General features: G+C 37.5%; 1 protein-coding gene across 2 annotated transcripts; it reads right to left on the minus strand.

Moving 5' to 3' along the window:
* Positions 1–4391: 4391 nt before the first annotated feature.
* Positions 4392–5896, minus strand: BEX4 (brain expressed X-linked 4). 2 transcript variants are annotated; one of them, XM_053657530.1, is made up of 3 exons: positions 5741–5895; positions 5327–5404; positions 4392–4981 (listed from the first exon to the last, which is right to left on the minus strand). In XM_053657530.1, exon 3 carries the CDS (start codon positions 4974–4976, stop codon positions 4617–4619), a length of 360 nt encoding a protein of 119 aa, XP_053513505.1. In that variant the 5' UTR covers positions 4977–4981; positions 5327–5404; positions 5741–5895; the 3' UTR covers positions 4392–4616. The 2 variants fall into 2 exon arrangements, with proteins under 2 accessions (XP_053513505.1, XP_053513506.1); XM_053657531.1 differs by lacking the exon at positions 5327–5404 and having other exon boundaries at positions 5741–5896.
* Positions 5897–20167: the final 14271 nt, after the last annotated feature.

Consider the following 20167-nt stretch of genomic DNA (forward strand, 5'->3'; position numbering starts at 1 on the left):
GAAGAACAAAGTTGAAAGAACTTTGCCTACCTAATTTCATGACAATATAAAGCTACAGTAATCAAGACAGTCTGATGTTGGTAAAGAGGTAGATATACTGATCAATGGAACAAATTAGAGAGTATAGAAATAGGCCTACATATATATGAGTACTGGATTTTTTGGAAAGGTACAAAGGCTATACAATGGAGAAAGAACTATTTTCAACAAATGGTGCTGTATTAATTAGATATCAACATGGAACAAAATGAACACGAGTTTACTTCACAATGTATGCAAAAATTAACTTGAAATGGTTCATAGACCAAAATGAAAAGTCTAAAATATAAAACCATTATATGAATATATAAGAGAAAACGTTCATTACTTTGGCTTAAACAGCAAATTTCTTATATAGAATACAATTACAAAAGAAAAAGTAAGTTACATGAACTTAATGAAATTTTACAACTTTTGTTCTTTGAAACCATTAAGTAAATGAAAAAGGCAAACCAGGAAGAGAAAAAATCACAACCTATATATCAAAGAAATCAAATGCAGAACTTATAGAACTGTTGCAACTCAGTAATATGAGGACAAGCAACTAAATTTAAAAATAAGAAAAATATGTGAACAAATTCTTTCACAAAAGAAGACATATGAATGGCTAATGAGCACATGAAAAGATACTGAATACCATTAGTCACCAGAGAAATTGAAATTAAAACTACAAGATACCACTATGCACCCTTTAGAATGGTACCAAATTTTAAAACATTAGCAAAAATACCCTGATCATTCTAACTGTTGGTGAAGATGAGGGGGAAATTGGAACTCCAATACCCTACTGATGGAAATGCAAAATGCTAAATCCACCTTGGAAAAGTTTTTAAGTTTCTTCAAAATTAAACTTACAACTTCCCTATGACATAGCTATTCCATTCCTAGGTATTTACCAAAGAAAAATGAAAAAATATGTCTACACAAAAATTTGTATGTGCATGTTCATATCAGCTTTATTTGTGATAGCCCCAAAATAAAAAATACCTATAAATGTCCATCAACAGATGAGTGGATAAACCTTCACCATATTGCAGAAAAGAATATGCTATTATTACATGCAGAATCATTAGACTTAATGAATAAAGCCAGACAAAAATAAGTGTGTTTTCTGTGATTCAATTAATATAAAATAATACTATAAAATGCAAACTATAGTGACAGAAAGTAGATTAGAGTTTGCCAGGGTTTAGGGGTGGAAGGAGGGATGAATTACATTTGGGAACAGAGACTTTTTGAAATAATGGAAGTGTTTGCTGTTCTGATTGTGGTCATGGTTTCATAGGCTTAAATATATGCATAAAATGTACCAAACTGAATGCTTTAGGTACTTTTAAAACTTTAATTATACTTTAATAATGCTTGCTCACATGTAGATGCAGGCCAAAAGGACTGTAAGTGATAAACTTGTTTTGGTGCTTTTAACAAATAAACCAAAACCTCTCACGATTTTTGGTTTATTTGTTTTTGCTTTTTTCATTGTAAGTTCAGTTTTTCCCTTGTTGACTTCCTTAGACTCCCTCAATGATATCATTTTGTTTGAAGACAACAGCACATGTAACTTAAAGTTTGACTCTTTTCACAGATCTTCCTTTTCTCATTAATTGTTAGGCTTCTATCTCAAGCCTTGCTTCAAAATCTCTAAACTTATATACATTTTTTTTCTTCTTTTTATTGAATTTTTTTGGGTGACACTGGGTAACAAAATTATACAAACTTCAGGTACATGATTCCACTACACATCATCTGTACACTGTATTGTGTTCAACACCCCAGGTATCCTTCATCACCATTTACCATCCATACCTTCCTTCACCTACCCCTCAGCCCTCCCCCCAGCAATCACCTGTCATCTGTGTCCATGAGATTTTTTGTTTAACGCCCCCCCACTCTCCCACCCAGCGCAACAACACTCTGCCCCCTAACAGGTGTCAGCCTGTTCTGAGTCTGTATTCTGTTTGTTAGTTCATTTTGTTTATTAGATACCACATACGAGTAAACTATATGATATGTGTCTTTCTCTGGTTGGCTTATTTCACTTAGCATAATGCTGTCCAGGTCCATTCATGTTGTTGCAAAGGGTAAGATTTCCTTTTTACTACATGTTTTTAAGAAACAAAAAAAATTACAAACATGAATATACAAATAACCGATATGGATGAACATGTTCCACTCTTCTGTTGTCCCTGGTTTACTTTTGTTTTGTTAAGAGATTAAAATAAATTATCTTACAGTACTCTAGGGATATTATCAATGAAATCTATTATCACCTTAAAAACTCAGTATGTACTGCCCATGAAGATCAGAAAATGTTGATACTCTCTCCCATGGGATGTACAAATTAATGTTTACTGTGGTAACTCAATTCTCCCTCAATAACCTTCTGGCTTGGCTGTGACTTTTGCTTTTTTCTACAAAGTTTTGTCCTTACTTTGCCACCCTTGCAGAAACACCCAGGAAAGGGTGCTTCCTTAAGTTTTCCTTCAGTTATGCTGTGATCACAGTCCCTGAATTTTACTGTTTCTATAAAGTTCTGTACTAATCCTCCACTATCAAATAAACACTCAGGAGGGGGGTTCTTAATTTGGTTCTCCTTCAACCAATCATATTGTGGTATTGTTCTCTTACCTTTACCACTTCCTGAAGTTCTGACCATATCATCCGTCTCCATCAGAAACAGCAAGGGGAGATTTATTTTAGGTCTTCAAAAAACCATATTCTGAACCCCAACAATGACCATTATTCCTTCAAGGAAGTCTGTCCTTATCCTCACCATCAACCAAAAACGTTGATGAGGCTTCTTTCTGTTGTACAGGTCAAGTTCTGATCTCACCTTACATCCTCAGATTTTTAATTGAGGCTACCCGGGGAAATCTAGGATTGGTATTGAAGGTATAGTATTGGTTTTCAAGGGACCAAAACCCCATTCATTAACATCACTCAATCACTTAGCCTTTAAGAAACGTTTATGAGTTCACCACTTTGCACTTTCAGATCAGACTCCATCATCCCTTTCTTCTAGACAGATGAAAGATCATTCTAGCCTCAAAATGTTGTAAGGGGCACCAAGTCCTCCTTAAACATGTTTCTCAATTGAACATGCAGGGACTCTGATGACTAAAGTGTGACCATTAAATACACAATGATTTTGTGTAAGCTGCAAATTTTTATACACACTACTACCAATCATTACACACAGGAAGAATATCCGTATCAGGCATTGTGGAGGCACTGTGGTGAGGAGACAAGCATCCTGAAATAGTCATTGTGGTCCCAGCTCTATCAATAACTGGCTGTGTGATTTTGGGAAAATCACTTTGTTACCTAGTTTCCTCGCTTGTTAAATTAAGTTTGGATTGAAAAAGTGACTTTCAACTTTTTCACTGCAACCTGGAGTTAGAAATACTTGTTAAAATACCTTTTATAAGGTGACAATATTTCCTACATGTAAAACTAAAACAAATTTCCCTAAATAATTCTTAACGCTACTCATCAGTGATAGACTCTGATGTTTTTTCTATTCTTTGATTTTTTTTGTTATGACCCACAAAACTGATTTCAAGAGCCATAATGGGTGGCAATCCTCACTAGATTGGAGAGTCTTCAAGATTTTTCTGCTGTATTCCAAAAAATCAGTATCTGTATTGGGAATATAGAAAAGCAAAATGTGAAAAACCAGCCTTAGTCTTGCTGAGTCCTCCTAGACCTTCCTTAGCTTGTATCACAAAAGTCAAGTATTTTGTATTTCCAGGTGACACAGCCCTATAGAAAATGGCCGAGGCCAGATCCCCCTTCCCAAGACATATACCAGGTACTTAACATCACTAAACTCCAGTACTCTCATCTGCCACTTTCCCTACTACATTATTAATCCATGTATTTTAAGGACTTGTATTTTTCTTTTAATGTATTTCACCATTAAATTCAAGTATTCATGCTATTATTCTTGTTTATACTTAATATATGTATAATACATGGCTCTATTTACATAGCTATATATATATACGCACAGCATGCATCCAGGCTTTGTTGTACATTACAATTAACCTCGGAGTTTGCTAAAAAGTGGAGATTTTTGATCCCCACTTTGTGCATTTGGAGGATAGGAACCAGGGGCCCTACACTCTCAAAAAGCTCCCCCACCAAGACGTTTCATGCACTGTGGACTCACACTCTGAAAAATAGTTTGAAGTGCATCCTTAAAATGGTATCAGATGTTACATTATGAGTAGAATCCACCCTTACTAATTGGTTGGGGACAAGAAAAATAGTCAATCGAGATTTTGAGTCCAGGTAGTTGGAAGAGGAAAGGTAATATAAACAAAAATAAAACCGGGAGTAGATGAAAAAGATGGACTTTTAAACTGCTTTATTAATTTCACATCATGAAAAGAATATTTTCTCTGAAAACCGGGTAAAATTACCCTGCTCAACAGCGAGTTTTACACTGAGACAAAACAATATTTGATTAGAAAGTAGTAAGAAGAAATACCAAAAGGTTTACAGAAAAGTAAATCACAAACTACTAGTTTTTAGAGCAGAGATCACATCACTAACCTCAGGGAAAACCCTAGGATTCAAGGTATGAGGCAAAAGTCATAATGATTATCAGGTTCAGGAGTTTGGAAACGTCTATCATGTCTCATTTGCTGCTCCCTAGTCTTTCTCCTGATTTCCATCCGCTTCATTGCGATTTTTTCTATATTATCTCCCACTTCATTGTGATCAACATGCTTATTTGATATAGCCCATCGAAAATTAGGTACAAGTCGCCTAACCCACCCCAGTCTGACATTTCCTCCAGGCTTTTGGGCTTTGCCCCGGGCCAAATGGCGTGGTTCCTCCGCATTGTGCATAGGGGCCTGGTACCCTACGTTTTCCTGTTGAGCGTTTTCCATGTTGAGATTTTTTACTGCTTGCTCCTCTTTGGACGCCATCGCTCCTAGGAGACAGGAGATGAAAAGGGAGTATTTTATTGCTGGACTGATCAGCACCGAGGACAGAGGCCCTACTGTGCACCTTCCACGACCCAAAGCTCTGGCTTTCAAAGCCTTTTAAAATTGCCTTTTTCCCACCAGAGAGGCTCCCTACGCCCTCTAGGGGGCCACCAGTCCCAGCTCTCCCCCCTCTAAATCCCCTCCCCTCCCTCCACCCAAACCCACCATTTTCCCTGAGATCCAAGCCCAGGCTACTGCAGGCACCAAAATGGAGGACGGGGTGGGGGTTGGGGTAAGAACTTGGGGTCTCGGGGCTTTCCACTCGTCCTCACCCCGACCCCCGCACCCACCTGGGCCTATCCTTGCTGTCTGTTCCTCCTCCCGATTCTCACCGCGAGTGCGCCGCCGCGACACTTGAACCCGCAGACCTGCAGAAGGCCGGGAGCGGCGCGGCTGCTGCTGAGCTCTCGGCACCCACCCGCCCCAGTCCACCCGATCCCCCCCCACGCCCCCACCTCCGCGCTGACCACCATTTTCCACACCAAGAAATGTGGGGGAAGGGTGGCCGGCCCAGAGGCAAGTGTTACCGAAGGGTCGTCGCCTTGGGCCGTCCTGCCCTCCCCCGGGGAAAAGCTCAGCATTTTCCGCAGGCACAGGCAGGGCGGCCTCGGGGCGTGGGGGCTGCTGCGCGAGCTTCAGGAGGGCTCCGCGCCCAGGTTTGCTCTCCAGACCAACCTCAGGGAGCCCCGCTCCTCATCCTTTACCTGCTCCCCTTCCGCCGCCTAATCTTTGGGATCCCCTGGTCCACACGCCCTCAGGTCCAGTGGCAGAAGGGGACGAGAAGGGTGCGAGCAACCGCGGGCTCCAAAGCTCCAGCGAGGCGCGCGGTCGAGTCACAGTAGGCGGGTCACGTGAGGCCGTCGTCACAGCGAGTGGCTACGCCTCGGCCCGCCTCCTGCGGCTCAGCGGGGTCTCGCAAAGCCCTTGGCCTTCACACCAGCCCCTGCCTGCACCCCCGCGTCCCTTTCTAACTGCATCAGCATCGGCTCTGTAGCTGTCCCTTCTTTTTCCTGGGCCTTTCTCTACTTTCAGGGAGGGGCAGTATGTTCTCAAGAAATTTCTCCAATGCCACTACCTCTCTGAGGACTTGCTTTTTCCTTCCCAGACTCCCAAGACACGCCTCCTTCGGCCTGCTGTTCTCTCTGTTACCAATGTTCTCCCTTTTTCTTTCACTAAAATGGTAGAAGAAATGTGTCAGGAAAAGGGGCCAAGAGAGTGGATTTTTAAAAATGTTTCGTTAATTTTAGTTTAGAGAGAGGGGAAGGGGGGAGGAAGGGGAGGGAGAGAAATGCCAGTGTGAGAGAGAAATATCAATTGTTTGCCTTCTGCAAGAGCCTGACCAGCCATGGAGCTCAACCCCAGCACGTGCTCAGACCAGAATTGAACTGGTGACCTTTCAGTTTGCCAGATGCCCAATCAACTGAGCCACTCCATAAAGAGTGAGAGTGGATTTAAAAAAAAATTAAATCTCTGCTCTATTTCTTTTATATTAAACAATCAATACAGTTTTATAAAAAGGAAGAAATAAAATAGTCTTGTTTTAAAAACAGTATTAAAGTTAGAAAGAAACCCAACCACCTGTCTCTTCTGCTCAGTTATTATATAAATATAGACTGTACAGGCAGCTACTGTTTTAGAACTTGGAAAAGGACAGGGCAACTGATGGCTCCTCTTGTGAGGAACCCCTAGATACCTGAGGCCCTTCCATGAACTGAGCCAATGATTGTGTAGTACAGCAGAGCCTTGTTGGATTTTCAGAACTAAAACAAAAGCTTCTGTAAAAATTCCTGGTTCAGTAGGCAATGTCTTTATTTGCAAATCTCATGATCATACATTTAGAGACTCATTAACAGGTCTACTGTAAACCTACTATAGAACTAAGAAGTTAATTTAGCAGGGTTACAGTTATAAATATACAAAAACTCAATTGTATTTCTTTATGCTAGTGATTAATAAATGGAAATTGAATTGTGTGTATTTATAAAATTTATGATAGCTTCCAAAAATGTGAAATACTCAGAGATAATTTTTTAAACCTCTACATTGAAAAAAAACCCTGCTGAAAGAAACTGAATATCAAAATAAATGTAGAAAACCATTGTCCTGGATCAGGAAATTCAGGACTATTAAGATATTGAGTATCTACAAATTGATCAAAATCAAAATAGCAGCAGGCATCTTTCTATAATTTGACAAACTTACCACAAATGTATATGAAATACAAAAGACCTAAAATAGACAAAATAGTTTAGAAAAAACCCACAATCTGGAGAACTGCATTATCTGACTTTCAGACATATGATGTAGTAATAAAGGAAGTGTAGTAGTAGAGTACATAGAAATGACTTAACAAAATTTAAAAGTTCTGCTCTTTGAAAGACATAGTTCAAAAAATGAAGTGAGAAGCTGGGAGAATATATTTACAATACATGTAAATGACAAAAAGTTTGTATCCAGAAGATATATAAATAACTAAATTTGAAAAGATGGCAATACAATAAAAATGATCAAAAGACTTGAACACATGTTTCACAAAAACATGTGCACAATGTCAATGAGCTCATGGAAATATGTTTAATCATACCCTAATTATTAGGGAAATGTGAAAAAACAGAATGAAATATCATCCATCAAATTGCTAAAATTAATAAGTCTGACAATCCCACATATTGGAGGATCCCAAGTAGGATATGGAACTACTGGAATTCTCATTCATTCCTGGTGAGAAGTTCAATCATTTTGAGAAACTTTTTGACAGTTTCTTGAAAAGTTAAGCTTATATTTACCATATGTCTCAGAAGGTTTACTCTTAGAAAATTTTCCAAACAATTCAAAATATCTTTTCTCAAAAAGATTTGTATGGGAATGTTCACAGCTATTTCATTTGTGATATTCTCCAAATGGATACAATCTAAGTTTCCATTAGCAAGTGAATGGATAAACACATTCTTATATAGTTGTACATTATGCAATAAAAGGGAACAAATTACTGGTACAAGCAATAATACAGATGAATCTCAAAAAATGTTATACTTGGGGAAAGATATCAGAAACAAAAGTGTGCCTTTTGTATGATTCCATTTACATAAAGTTCTAAAAGAAGCAAACTGATTCATCTTGATATAAATTTGATCGAATCAGTGTTCACTGGACTTGAAGGTTGGGATTTTTCTGATCATAAAAGGTGCATACAGAACTTTCTCAGCTGAAGGAAATATTCTATATCTTGATGAGCTATTAAATCCACTGGTGAATACATATGTTGAATTCATTGAACTACATAGTTAAAATGTATGTAAATTAGACCCCAAGAAAGTTCTGTGTAAATTAGACCCCAATAAAATTGATTTAAAAAATCAAATATCTAGGAATAAATTAAATGCTTGAATACCTCTACACTGAAAATTTTGAGACTTTAAAGACCTAAATAAGTGATATATCATGCTCATAGATTGAAAGAAGAGGATGGAGGGAGAAATACCTGCTCTAATCATTCACATGTAAGGTCATAAAGGCCTGAATCAAGATGACAAACTCAGCTGTCACAGTGAAGAAAGATAAAGGCTTATTGGCTATGGGAAGTGTGAGAGTTAGACAAGGCTCTGAAATTTCAAGACAAAGTGACTAGGTAAATGAATAAGACAGGTTGGGTTCATTAAAATTAAGAGCACAGACCCTCACAGATGATAAGTTATCAACAGAAGACTTTAAAGTTGGCCTTCTTAACCTATAGTCACCAAATGATATATTCTGGATAAAGGCAAACTGTTGGAAACAATATTTTAATCATCTGGATAAAACTGACAATGTGCAAGAATTAGAGGAAAGAGTATCAGGTTGGACCATACAGAGGCAGTTAGGAAAATCCAGACTGTGGGAAAGTTTACAAATTTAACAGACCAAGTTCTTCCACAGATAATTTATAAGAAAAAGAAAGAGGTGGAGAAAAACCTATACATTAACAGAGACATTAAATAAATATAAAAAATTTAAAGGGCAAGACTAAACTATGGTGTCCTGTTATGCACACTTGGAAGATAAAATCATAAAGAAAGGAAAGGAAACGATTACTACAAAAGTCAGGTTAGTGGCTATTCTCAGGGAGGAAATGGGAGACTTCAGTTAAGATGGGGCACATAAAGGGGCTTCCAGGGTGGCTGAAAAACTTTATTGATCTGAAGTATGATTTATAGGAGTGTTCACCTTATACTATTTCATTAATCTATATATTTTTAATGTTCTGGATTATATTTTATGTTATAATGTTTTAAAACCTACAAGTTTTTTACATGAGTATGATCTAAGACACCTTTTCAAGAATCATAACATGACAGCAAGGATAGTGGTGGTAAGATATAAGTGTCTCCTAATGACATCATGATAAGATCAGTGTTAAAAATCCTGTCATATGGATTAGCTCAGTGATTTCTCAGTTTATATAACTAGTCCTGCATTGCTTTCCCCTGCACTTCCATAAAATTATTCAAGATTTAATGGTGGTTTTGCTCAGTCATTGTTGAATACCCATCTAGGATAAAACTGGTATGGAGCTATGACAATTAACGGGTTCCTATATAGTCTTTAACAGTCTAAATTGCTTTCCTCATTTTGCAGAAGCATTTGATTCACTTTGTGATGTTGTTTTTGTCTTGGTTGTTTTTTAAAAACAACTTTTAGAGATATAAATTACATTCAATTTTGAGAGACATAATTCACATACAATATATTATACATATATGAAGAGTACATTTTAAATGACTGGTGAATATTGACAAGTGTATACTGCCATACAATGACTACTGCATTTAGTATGAAACATTTTCATTACTCCATAAAGCCATGCCTCTTTGCAGTCTGTTCCCCAACTTCATTCCAGGGAATCGGGAATCTGATTTCTATCATTATAGATAAGTTTTACTTGTTCAATAATATTGTATAGATGGAATCATGTTGTAAGCATTCTTCTCCGACTGGGTTCATCTATGTTATTTCCTGCATCGATAGTTTGTTCCTTTGTATTATTTGATTATGCATGTTTAGTTATCTTTGCTGCATAACAAATTACCCCAATACTTAGTGGCTTAAAACAACAAAAATTTAGCCCTGGCCAGGTGGCTTAGTTGGTTGGAGTGTCCTCCCCTACACCAAAAGTTGTAGGTTCGAATCCTGATTAGGACACATACCTAAGTTGCAGGTTTGAGTCCTGGTCATGGTGCCTAAGGGAGGCAACCAATCAATGCTTCTCTCTCACATCTATGTTTCTCTCTCTCTCAAATCAATAATAAAATATCATCAGGTGAGGATTAAACACCTCCTTGAAAACAACAAACACTTATTATCTCACAGCTTCCATGGGCCAAGAAATTAGATACTGCTGAGTGGCTCTCCTACAAGGTCTTTAACAAGGTTCCAATCAAGGTGTTTACCAGGGCTGCAATATCATTTTAAGGTTCAATTTCGAAATAGTCAACTTCTAATTCACAAGTTTGTTGGCAGGATTTAGATCCTAAAGGGCTTGTGGACTAAGCGCCTCATTTCCTCTCTGGCTGTTGTTATGTTGATGGATTGTTTCCAATAATAAGCTTTTTAAAACAAAACTACTATGAAAATTTATGTACAAACATTTCTGTGGAAGTATATTTTCATCTACTGTGAGTAAATACTTAAGAATAGAAACACTGAGGCTTATAATAACTATATGTTTGTAATACCAAAATTTTTCAGAATGGTTGAATTTTAGAAATTAATATAGATGAATATAAAAAAATTCTCACCAGCAAAAAATACGAGTTCCAGTTCTTCCACATAATTTACTTTATTATTAGTCTTTGTAATTTAAATTATTTTATTAGGTGTGTAGTGATATGTCAATATGATTTTATTCTGTACTTCCCTGATGACTAACCATGTTGAACATCTATCTCTTCAGGTACTTATTGGCAGTTTGCATATCTATTTTTTTAAAAATTTGTATCTAAATAACTTTTCCCATTTTTACTTGGGTTGTTTGTCTCCGTATTTTGAGTTTATTTTTTTCTTAACATACATGTTCTGAATAGAAGTTAATTGTCAACTGTAAGCATTCTGAATATTTTAACCCAGATGTTAGCTTGCAGTTTTGTTTTTTTAATGGCAGCCTTAAAAAATCAGAAGTTTTACATTTTGCTGAGGTTCAATTGTACAATTCTTTTCTTTACTGATTGGTACTGTTTTTTTGGTCTAACCTAAGAAACTTTTGCCTACCTTAATGTTGCAAAATTTTTCTGCTCTGTTTTATTTTAGAAGTTTCAGATTTTATATTTATGATCCATTTCTAGTTATTTTTTGTATATGATGTGAGCTAAGGATCAAGGATTCTCAGATATCTTGGCACTTTTGCGTTGGCCGGGAATCAAACCTGGGTCAACTGCTTGGAAGGCACCTATGCTAACCACTATACCACCAATGCTGTGGTGATATCTTGGCACTTTTGTTGAGTATCAATTGACCACTATATGTTTAGGTCTATATCTGGACTATGTATTCTATTCCATTGATATCTATATACAAATTCTATATCTTACCATCACTGCCTTGGTCATTGTAGTGATATCATAAAATAATTTTAATCCTTTAGACTTGTTTCTATCATTGTTTTAGCTATTCCAAATCTATATAAATTTTGAAGTTATATTGTCAATTTTTACGAAGATGTCCAAAAATGCCTGCTTGAATTTTTATTGTAATTTCATTAAATCTGTAGATGACTTAGGAAAGGAGGATTGACATGTTAACAATACTGAGTCTCACGATCAATGAACATGATGCATTTCTATAATAATTTAGGGTTTTCTTTTGTTTCTCTCAATAGTGTCTTATACCTTTTAAAGAACATGTTTTATACATATATGGCTACCATTATCTCTAAAATTCTCAAGCTGTTGTTAATGACATTATTTTAATTTTTTTTGAAAAATTTTTTTAATTTTAATTTTTAATTTTTTAATTGATTATGCCATTACAGTTATTCTATTCCCTCTTCATTCTCTTCCATCCTACCCCCCATCCCCACCATTACCCCCCCTTTAGTTTATGACCATGTGTCTCAAGTTCTTTAGATTCTATATTTCCCATGCTATTCTTGCCCCCCGCCATCTATTTTCTATCTACCGTCTATGCCACTTATTTTCTGTACCTTCTCCCCCCTTCTCCCACTCCCCTGTTGCTAACCCTCCTTGAGATCTTCATTTCTATGTTTCCACTCCTGATCTAGCTGTCCTTTTAGTTTGCTTTTGTTTTAGGTGTGGTTGTTAATAACTGTGAGTTTGTTGTCCTTTCACTGTTCATGTTTCTTTAACTTCTTTTTCTTAGATAAGTCCCTTTAACATTTCATATAGTAAGGGCTTGGTGATGATGAACTCCTTGAATTTGATCTTATCTGAGAAGCACTTTATCTGTCCTTCCATTCTAAATGAAAGTTTTGCTGGATAGAGCAATCTTGGTTGTAGGTCTTTGGATTTCATGACTTGGAATACCTCTTTCCAGCCCCTTCTTGCCTGTAAGGTCTCTTTTGAGAAATCAGCTGACAGTCTGATGGGGACTCCTTTGTAGGTGACTGTCCCCTTATCTCTTGCTGCTTCTAGGATTCTCTCCTTCATTTGAATCTTGGCTAATGTAATGATAATGTGCCTTGGTGTGTTTCTTCTTGGGTCCAGCTTCTTTGGGACTCTCTGAGCTTCCTGGATTTCCTGTAAGTCTATTTCCTTTGCCAGATTGGGAAAATTCTCCTTTATTATTTGTTCAAATAAGTTTTCCACTGGTGGCTGTGCCTTTCCCCTTTCTGGTACCCCTATAATTCGGATGTTGGAGCGTTTCAAGATGTCCTGGAGGTTCCTAAGACTCTCCTCATTTCTTTGAATTCTTGCTTCTTGACTCTTTTCTGTTTGGCCATTATTTGCTTTCTTCTGGTCCACTCCATTGATTTGAGTCCCAGTTTCCTTTTCATTGCTATTGGTTTCCTGTGCAATTCCATTCATTTCAATTAGTTTCACCTTCATATATTTGTCTAATTTGTGGCTATAATCAAGCAGTTCTGTGAGGATCCTGATCACCAGTGTTTTAAACTGTGCGTCTGAGAGTTTTGCTATTTCTTCATCACTTAGATTTATAGGCTCTGGGGCTTTGAGATCTTCTTGAGCCATTTTTGGTCTGTTTGCGCCCGTTAAGTATGAGGAGCGAGCCTTGGACTCCCAGGTCGCTGGGTTGTGACACTGTATGTGGGGGCATGGTCAGAGAGGGGAAATGGGGACCCCCTCTGCTGTTTTGTGCTGCTGGGTGAGGAGCAGCGGCTTTGGTGGTTCACCAGGGCCGGGCCACTCAGAGTGGCTGGGTTATGACGCTGTATGTGGAGGTGGGGTCAAAACAGGGGAATGGAGACGCCCTCCCTGCCGCTTGCTGTGGGGACCCGCTGGGTCCCAGTCCAATCGCCCACTCCCTCACTTGTCTATCCGCACACAAATGCGCGACCACAGTCAACCCGTAGCCCTGCTCCCTCGCTGTTTCCCTGCGGTCGCTGGCTTGGTCGCTGGCTTGGTCGCTGGCTGGGTAGCTCACTAGGTTCAACCCTGCGCCTGGATTCCGTGAGCCTGGATTCGGCGCGCCCCAGTCCCTCTGACGGAGTTTTCCTGTACAACGCCGCTCCACCAGCAGCTGGTTTCGCCCCTTACCGGTCAGGCTGAAGAATTTGTTGTTAACAGACTTCCGAAAAGTTCAATTTTCTGTGTTCTGGCTGTGTTTTCTGTTGCTAATATTAAGTTGTCTCTAAACTTGGTTGTGTGAGAAGGCACGGCACATCCACCTATGCTTCCATTTTGGCGGAAGTCCTGTTTTAATTTTTTTAAATTTATTTTATTTATTTATCTTTAGAGGGGAAGGGAAGGAGAGAGGGAGAGAAACATCAGTGTATGGTTACCTTTTGTGCATCCCCTGCTGGTAACTGGCCTGCAGGGAATCGGCCAGCAACCCAGGCATGTGCCCTGACTGGGACTCGAACCGTGATCCTTTGATTCACAGGCCTGCGCTCAATCCACTGAGCTACACCAGCCAGTGCTATATTGTTTTAATTTTTATTCCAATTTTTAAACTGAAATGTTAACTGTTGATATGGAATTGCGATTCTTTTCTGCATATTGAACTTACATTGATATGTAAGTTTTGAATTTTGTTATAGTTCAATTATGCAATTGTTTTCTTTTGTGTTCTGTGCTTTTCTTTTATATGTGCTCTAACAACACCATTAAACTCAATTAGTTCACTAGACTTTTTGTAGATTCTTTAGAATTTTTTTTTTAAATTATGTTGTCTGCAAATAAAGTACATGTAAAGAGAGTGAACATACTGCCCTTATTTCCAATATTCTCTGTAGACATATCATAAATTCCCTTTATCACTGCAGAAGTTTGCTGACATTTAACAAAAATCATAATTAGTGTTGACTTCTGTCACATTTTTATGCGTATGTTGAAATTAAAATGAGTTTTCTCTTATTCTGATAAAAATCAAGTGCATTACTTTATTTATTTATTTATTTATTTATTTATTTATTTATTATTAAAATTTTATTTAGTTATTTTTCAAGTACAGTTTTTTGTCTATTTCTCCCATCCCAGCCTCCCCTGCCCCTTGCTCCCCACCTCCCTCCCATTTCCACCCCCCTTGGTTCTCGTCCCTGTGTCCTTCCTATTTGTTCCTCCAAATCCCTCCACCTTTTTCCCCTTAACTTCCCTTCCTTCTCTCCTCTGGTCACTGTCCCCTTGTTCTCTATTTCAGTGTCTTTGTTTTTTTTTTTTTTTGCTTGCTTTTTTTTGTTGTTATTTACCTTCCTGTTAAAGGTGAGATCATATGGTATTTGTCTTTCAACACCTGGCCTATTTCACTCAGCATAATGCTTTCCAGTTCCATCCATGTTGTTGCAAAAGGTAGTAGCTCCTTCTTTCTCTCTGCAGCATAGAATTCCATTGTGTATATGTACCACAATTTTTGGATCCATTCATTTACTGATGGGCACCTAGGTTGCTTCCAGCTTTTGGATATTATAAATTGTGCTGCTATGAACATTGTGGTGCATAGTTTCTTTGAAATTGATGTTTTAGGATTCTTAGGATATAATCCTAGCAGTGGAATTGCTGGGTCAAAAGGCAGGTCGATTTTTATTTTTCTGAGAAAATTCCATACTGTTTTCCATAATGGTTGTACCAGTCACCAATAACACCAACAGTGAACTAAGGACTCCTTTTCCCCACAACCTCTCCAAGACTTGTTGTTTGTTGCTTTGTTTATGATAGCCATCCTGACTGGTGTAAAGTGGTATCTCATTGTGGTTTTAATTTGCATCTGTCTGATAGCTAATGATATTGAGCATCTCTTCATGTGACTCTGGATGTTCTGTATGTCCTCCTTGAAGAAGTGTCTGTTCAAGTCCTTTTCCCATTTTTTAATTGGGTTGGTTGTCTTCTTAGAGTGGAGTCATTTAAGTTCTTTGTATATTTTGGAGATAAAACCTTTGTCTGAGGTATCATTGGCAAATAGGTTTTCCCATACAATTCGTTGACTTTTTAATTTAATACTGTTTTTTTAGCGATGCAGAAACTTTTTATTTTGATGAGATCCCATTTGTTTATTCTTTCCTTTATATTCCTTGCTCTAGGGTACATATCGGTAAAAATGTTGCTGCGTTGAATATCTGAGATTTTCTTGCCAATGTTCTCCTCTAGGACTTTAATGGTGTCATGGCTCACATTTAAGTCTTTTATCCACCTTGAATTTATTTTGGTGTATGGTGTAAGTTGGTGCTCAAGTTTCACTTTTTTGCACGTAGCTGTCTACTTCTCCCAACACCATTTGTTGAAGAGGCTATCTTTACTCTATTTTATGTTACTGCCCCCTTTGTCTAATATTAATTGACTTTAGAGAGTTGGGTTGATTTTGGGCTCTCCGTTCTCTTCCATTGGTCTATGTGCCTGTTTTTATGCTAGTACCAGGCTGTTTTGATTACAGTGGCCTTGTAATACAATTTGATATCAGGTATTGTGATCCCTCCTACTTTGTTCTTCTTTCTCAAAAGAGCAGCTGCTATTCGAGGTCATTTATGGTTCCATATAAATTTTTGAAGTGTTTGTTCTATGTGAAATATGCCATTGGTACTTTAATAGGTATTGCATTTAATCTGTATATTGCTTTGGGTAGTACGGACATTTTGATGATGTTAATTCTTCCAATCCATGAACAAGGTTTATGTTTCCATTTGTTTGTGTCTTTCTTGATTTCTTTCTTCAGTGTAGTGTAGTTTTCTGCATACAGGTCTTTTACCTCCTTGGTTAGGTTTATTCCCAGATATTTTATTTTTCTTTTTGCTATATCGATGCAATTTTTCCTCGATTTTTGCTTCTGCTGAGTCATTGTTGGTATAAAAAAATGCCTTTGATTTCTGGATATTGACTTTGTAACTCGCTGTTTTGCTAAATTCATTAATTAGTTCAAGTAGTTTTTGGGTAGAGTCTGTAGGATTTTCCATGTACACTATCATGTCATCTGCAAACAGTGACAGTTTTGCTTCCTCCTTTCCTATTTGGATGCCTTTTATTTCCTTTTCTATCCTGATCACTGTGGCTAAAACTTCCAATACTATATTGAATAGAAGTGGTGAAAGTGAACATCCTTGTCTTGTTCCTGATAGTAGTGGAAAAGCCGTTAGTTTTTGCCCATTGATTATGATGTTGGCTGTAGGTCTCTCATATATGGCCTTTATTATATTGAGAAATGCTCCCTCTATTCTCCCTTTGCTGAGTGTTTTTCTCATAAATGGTTGTTCTACCTTATCAAAAGCTTTTTCTGAGTCTATTGATATGATCATGTGGTTTTTGTCTTTGCTTTTGTTTATGTGAAGTATTACTTTTACTGATTTGCGAATATTGAACCATCCTTGCATCCCTGGGATGAATCACACTTGGTCATGGTGTATAATCTTTTTGATATATTGTTGGATGCAATTTGCCAATATTTTGTTGAGGATCTTAGCATCTATGTTCATCAGCAATATTGGCCTGAGGTTTTATTTCCTTGTTGTGTCTCTATCTGTTTTTGGAATTAGGATGATACTGGCTTCATAAAAAGAATTTTGGAGTTTTCCATCCTTCTAGATTTTTTGGAATAGTCTGTGGAGAATAGGGGTTAGCTCTTCCTTAAATGCTTTGTAGAATTCTCCTGTGAAACCATCTGGTCCAGGGCTTTTGTGTGATGGGAGTTTTTTTATTACTGCTTCAATTTCTTTTGCTGTTATTGGTCTATTCAGGTTTTCTACTGCTTTTTCATTGAGTTTTGGAAGATTGTATTTTTCTAGAAATGTGTCCATTTCCCCTAGGTTTTCAAATTTCTTGGCATACAGTTCTTCATAGTAATTTCTTACAATCCCTTCTATTTCTGTGGTATCAGTTGTAATCTCTCCTCTTTCATTTCTGATTGTGGTTTTTAGGGTCCTCTGTCTTCTTTTCTTGATGAGCCTACTTAAAGGCTTGTCTATTTTGCATATCTTTTCAAAGAACCAACTCCTGGATTCATTGATCCTTAGAATTGTGCTTTTAGTCTCTCTGTCATTTAATTCTGCTCTAATCTTGGTTATTTCCTTCCTTCTGCTTGCTGTGGACTGTTTTTGTTGTTGTTCCTCAAGTTTTTGCAGGTGTATGGTTAGGTTGTTTGTTTGAAATATTTCTATCTTCTTTAGGTGCTCCTGTATTGTTGTAAACTTCCCTCTCAGGACTGCCTTGGCTGTGTCCCATAAGTTTTGGGTTGTTGTGAGATCATTTTCATTTGTTTCCAGAAACTTTTTGATTTCTTCCCTAATTTCATTCTTGACCCATTCGTTGTTTAATAGCATACCATTCAGTCTCCATGATTTTGGGTGTTTTGGGTTTTTTTTCTTCGGGGTTGGTTTCCAGTTTCAGTCCCTTGTGGTCAGAGAAGATGCTTGGTATGATTTCAATTTTCTTGAATTTTTTGAGGCTCATTTTGTGTCCTATCATGTGGTCTATCTTTGAAAATGTTCCATGTGCATTTGAAAAGAATGTGTATTTAGCTTCTTTGGGATGAAGGGATCTATATGTATCAGTTAAGTCCATTTAATCTAGGGTGTTGTTTAGTGCCGCAATGTCTTTTTTGATATTTTGTTTGGAAGATCTGTCCATTTTTGATAGTGGGGTGTTAAAATCCCCTAGTATAATTGTGTTGCTGTCAATATCTTTCTTGAAGTCCTCTAAGATTTTCTTGATATATTTGTGTGCCCCTATGTTTGGTGCATATATGTTTATGATGTTAATGTCTTCTTGGTGGATTCTTCCCTTGAGTATAATGAAGTGACCTTCTGGGTCTGTCTTTATGGCCCTGTTTTTGAAGTCTATTTAGTCAGATATGAGAATTGCTACCCCAGCTTTTTTTTCTTGTCCATTTGCTTGGAAAACTTGTTTCCAGCCTTTCACTTTTAGTCTGTAATGGTCTTTTGTCCTGAGGTGGGTCTCTTGTAGGCAGCATATGTTTGGGTCATGCTTTCTTATCCATTGAGCTCTTCTGTGTCTTTTAATTGGACCATTTAACCCATTTACGTTTAAGTTTATTATTGATAGGTACTTATTCATTACCATTTTTGTACCTGTGTTCCTCTCTGTCTCCCTCATTTCTTTCCTTTCCTTAAAACAGTCCTTTTAGCATTACTTGTAGAGCTGGTTTGGTGGAGGCGTATTCTTTTAGACTTCTTTTGTCTTGGAAGCTCTTTATTTGGCCTTCTATCTTGATTGAGAGCCTTGCTGGGTAAAGTAGCCTTGGTTGTAGGCCTCTGGTTCTCATTACTTGGAATATTTCCTGCCATCCTCTTCTTGCTTGGAATGTTTCCATTGAGAAGTCAGTAGCTAACCTTATTGGGGCTCCTTTGTATGTTACTTCTTTTTTCTCCCTTGCTGCCTTTAAGATTCCCTCTTTGTCTTGGAATTTTGCCATTTTGATGATGCTGTGTCTTGAAGTGGGCCTCCTTGGGTTTGTCTGGATTGGAACTCTGTGATTCCTGGATTTGTGAGAGTTTTTCTCTCATCAAATTAGGAAAATTTTCTCTCATTACTCTTTCAAATACGTTTTCTATCCCTTGTTCTTGTTCTTCTCCCTCTGGTATTCCTATTACTCGGATATTATTATGTTTCATATTGTCTTGCATTTCTCTTAATCCCTCTTCTATCTTTCTGAGCATCTTTTCCCTTTCCTGTTCTTTCCGTGAGATACTTTCTACTTTGTCCTCCAACTCACTAATCAGATCTTCTTTCTCATCTACCCTATTTTTAATGCTTTCTACTGTGTTTTTCAATTCAGAAATTGTATTATTCATTTCCTTTTGGCCCTTGCTAATAGTTTCCATTTCCTTTTTCATGTTGATATAGTGCGTGGTGAGATCATTATAGCTCCCCTGTAGTTTCTGGTAGCTGATTGTGAGCTCTTTGAACTTCCTGCTAACCAGTGCTTTGAATTCAGTATCTGATAGTTGACTTGCCTCTATTTCATCTAACATTCTTTCTGAGGGTTCCTCCTTTCCTTTCATTTGGGGATTGTTTCTTTATCTTCCCATTGTTTGTGAGACTCTTCTTGTTAGCCTCAGCTTCTTAGATTAATCTGTTTTGACTCCCTGGGTTTGTGGTATGAACTTCTGTGGTGGAATGCCTGTGAATTTCAGTGGTGCAGTCTCTTTCGGTTCTCCTGTTTTCTCTGATTCTACCTCCGCAATATGCAGCAACTTTTGGCTTCTCTCCTACAGCAAAGTGCAATTTGTCTCTCTGTGTCTACTATTGGGAGGCCTCTTCTATTGGTCCAGCTCTGGTGTTTTCGTATTTTCAAGTTGAATGTGACTCTTGTGGGTAAAAGAAAGAAAAGACAAGGAAAGAAATAAAAGGAAGAAAAAAGGGTAGGGGAATGGAAGAAAGAGCAATAAATTTAGAAAGAATAGAAGAAGGAATAAAACAGAGAATCCGAGAAAAGAGGACAAAAGTATCAAAAGATGAAACAGTTAAAGAAATAATGGATTACTTTAAGAAAAGCAAAAAAAAAAAGAAAAGGAATGGAAA

This window comes from Artibeus jamaicensis, unplaced genomic scaffold, assembly GCF_021234435.1.
Source record: "Artibeus jamaicensis isolate MK-2021 breed Jamaican fruit bat unplaced genomic scaffold, CSHL_Jam_final scaffold_461, whole genome shotgun sequence".
Classification (NCBI taxonomy): Eukaryota; Metazoa; Chordata; class Mammalia; order Chiroptera; family Phyllostomidae; genus Artibeus; species Artibeus jamaicensis.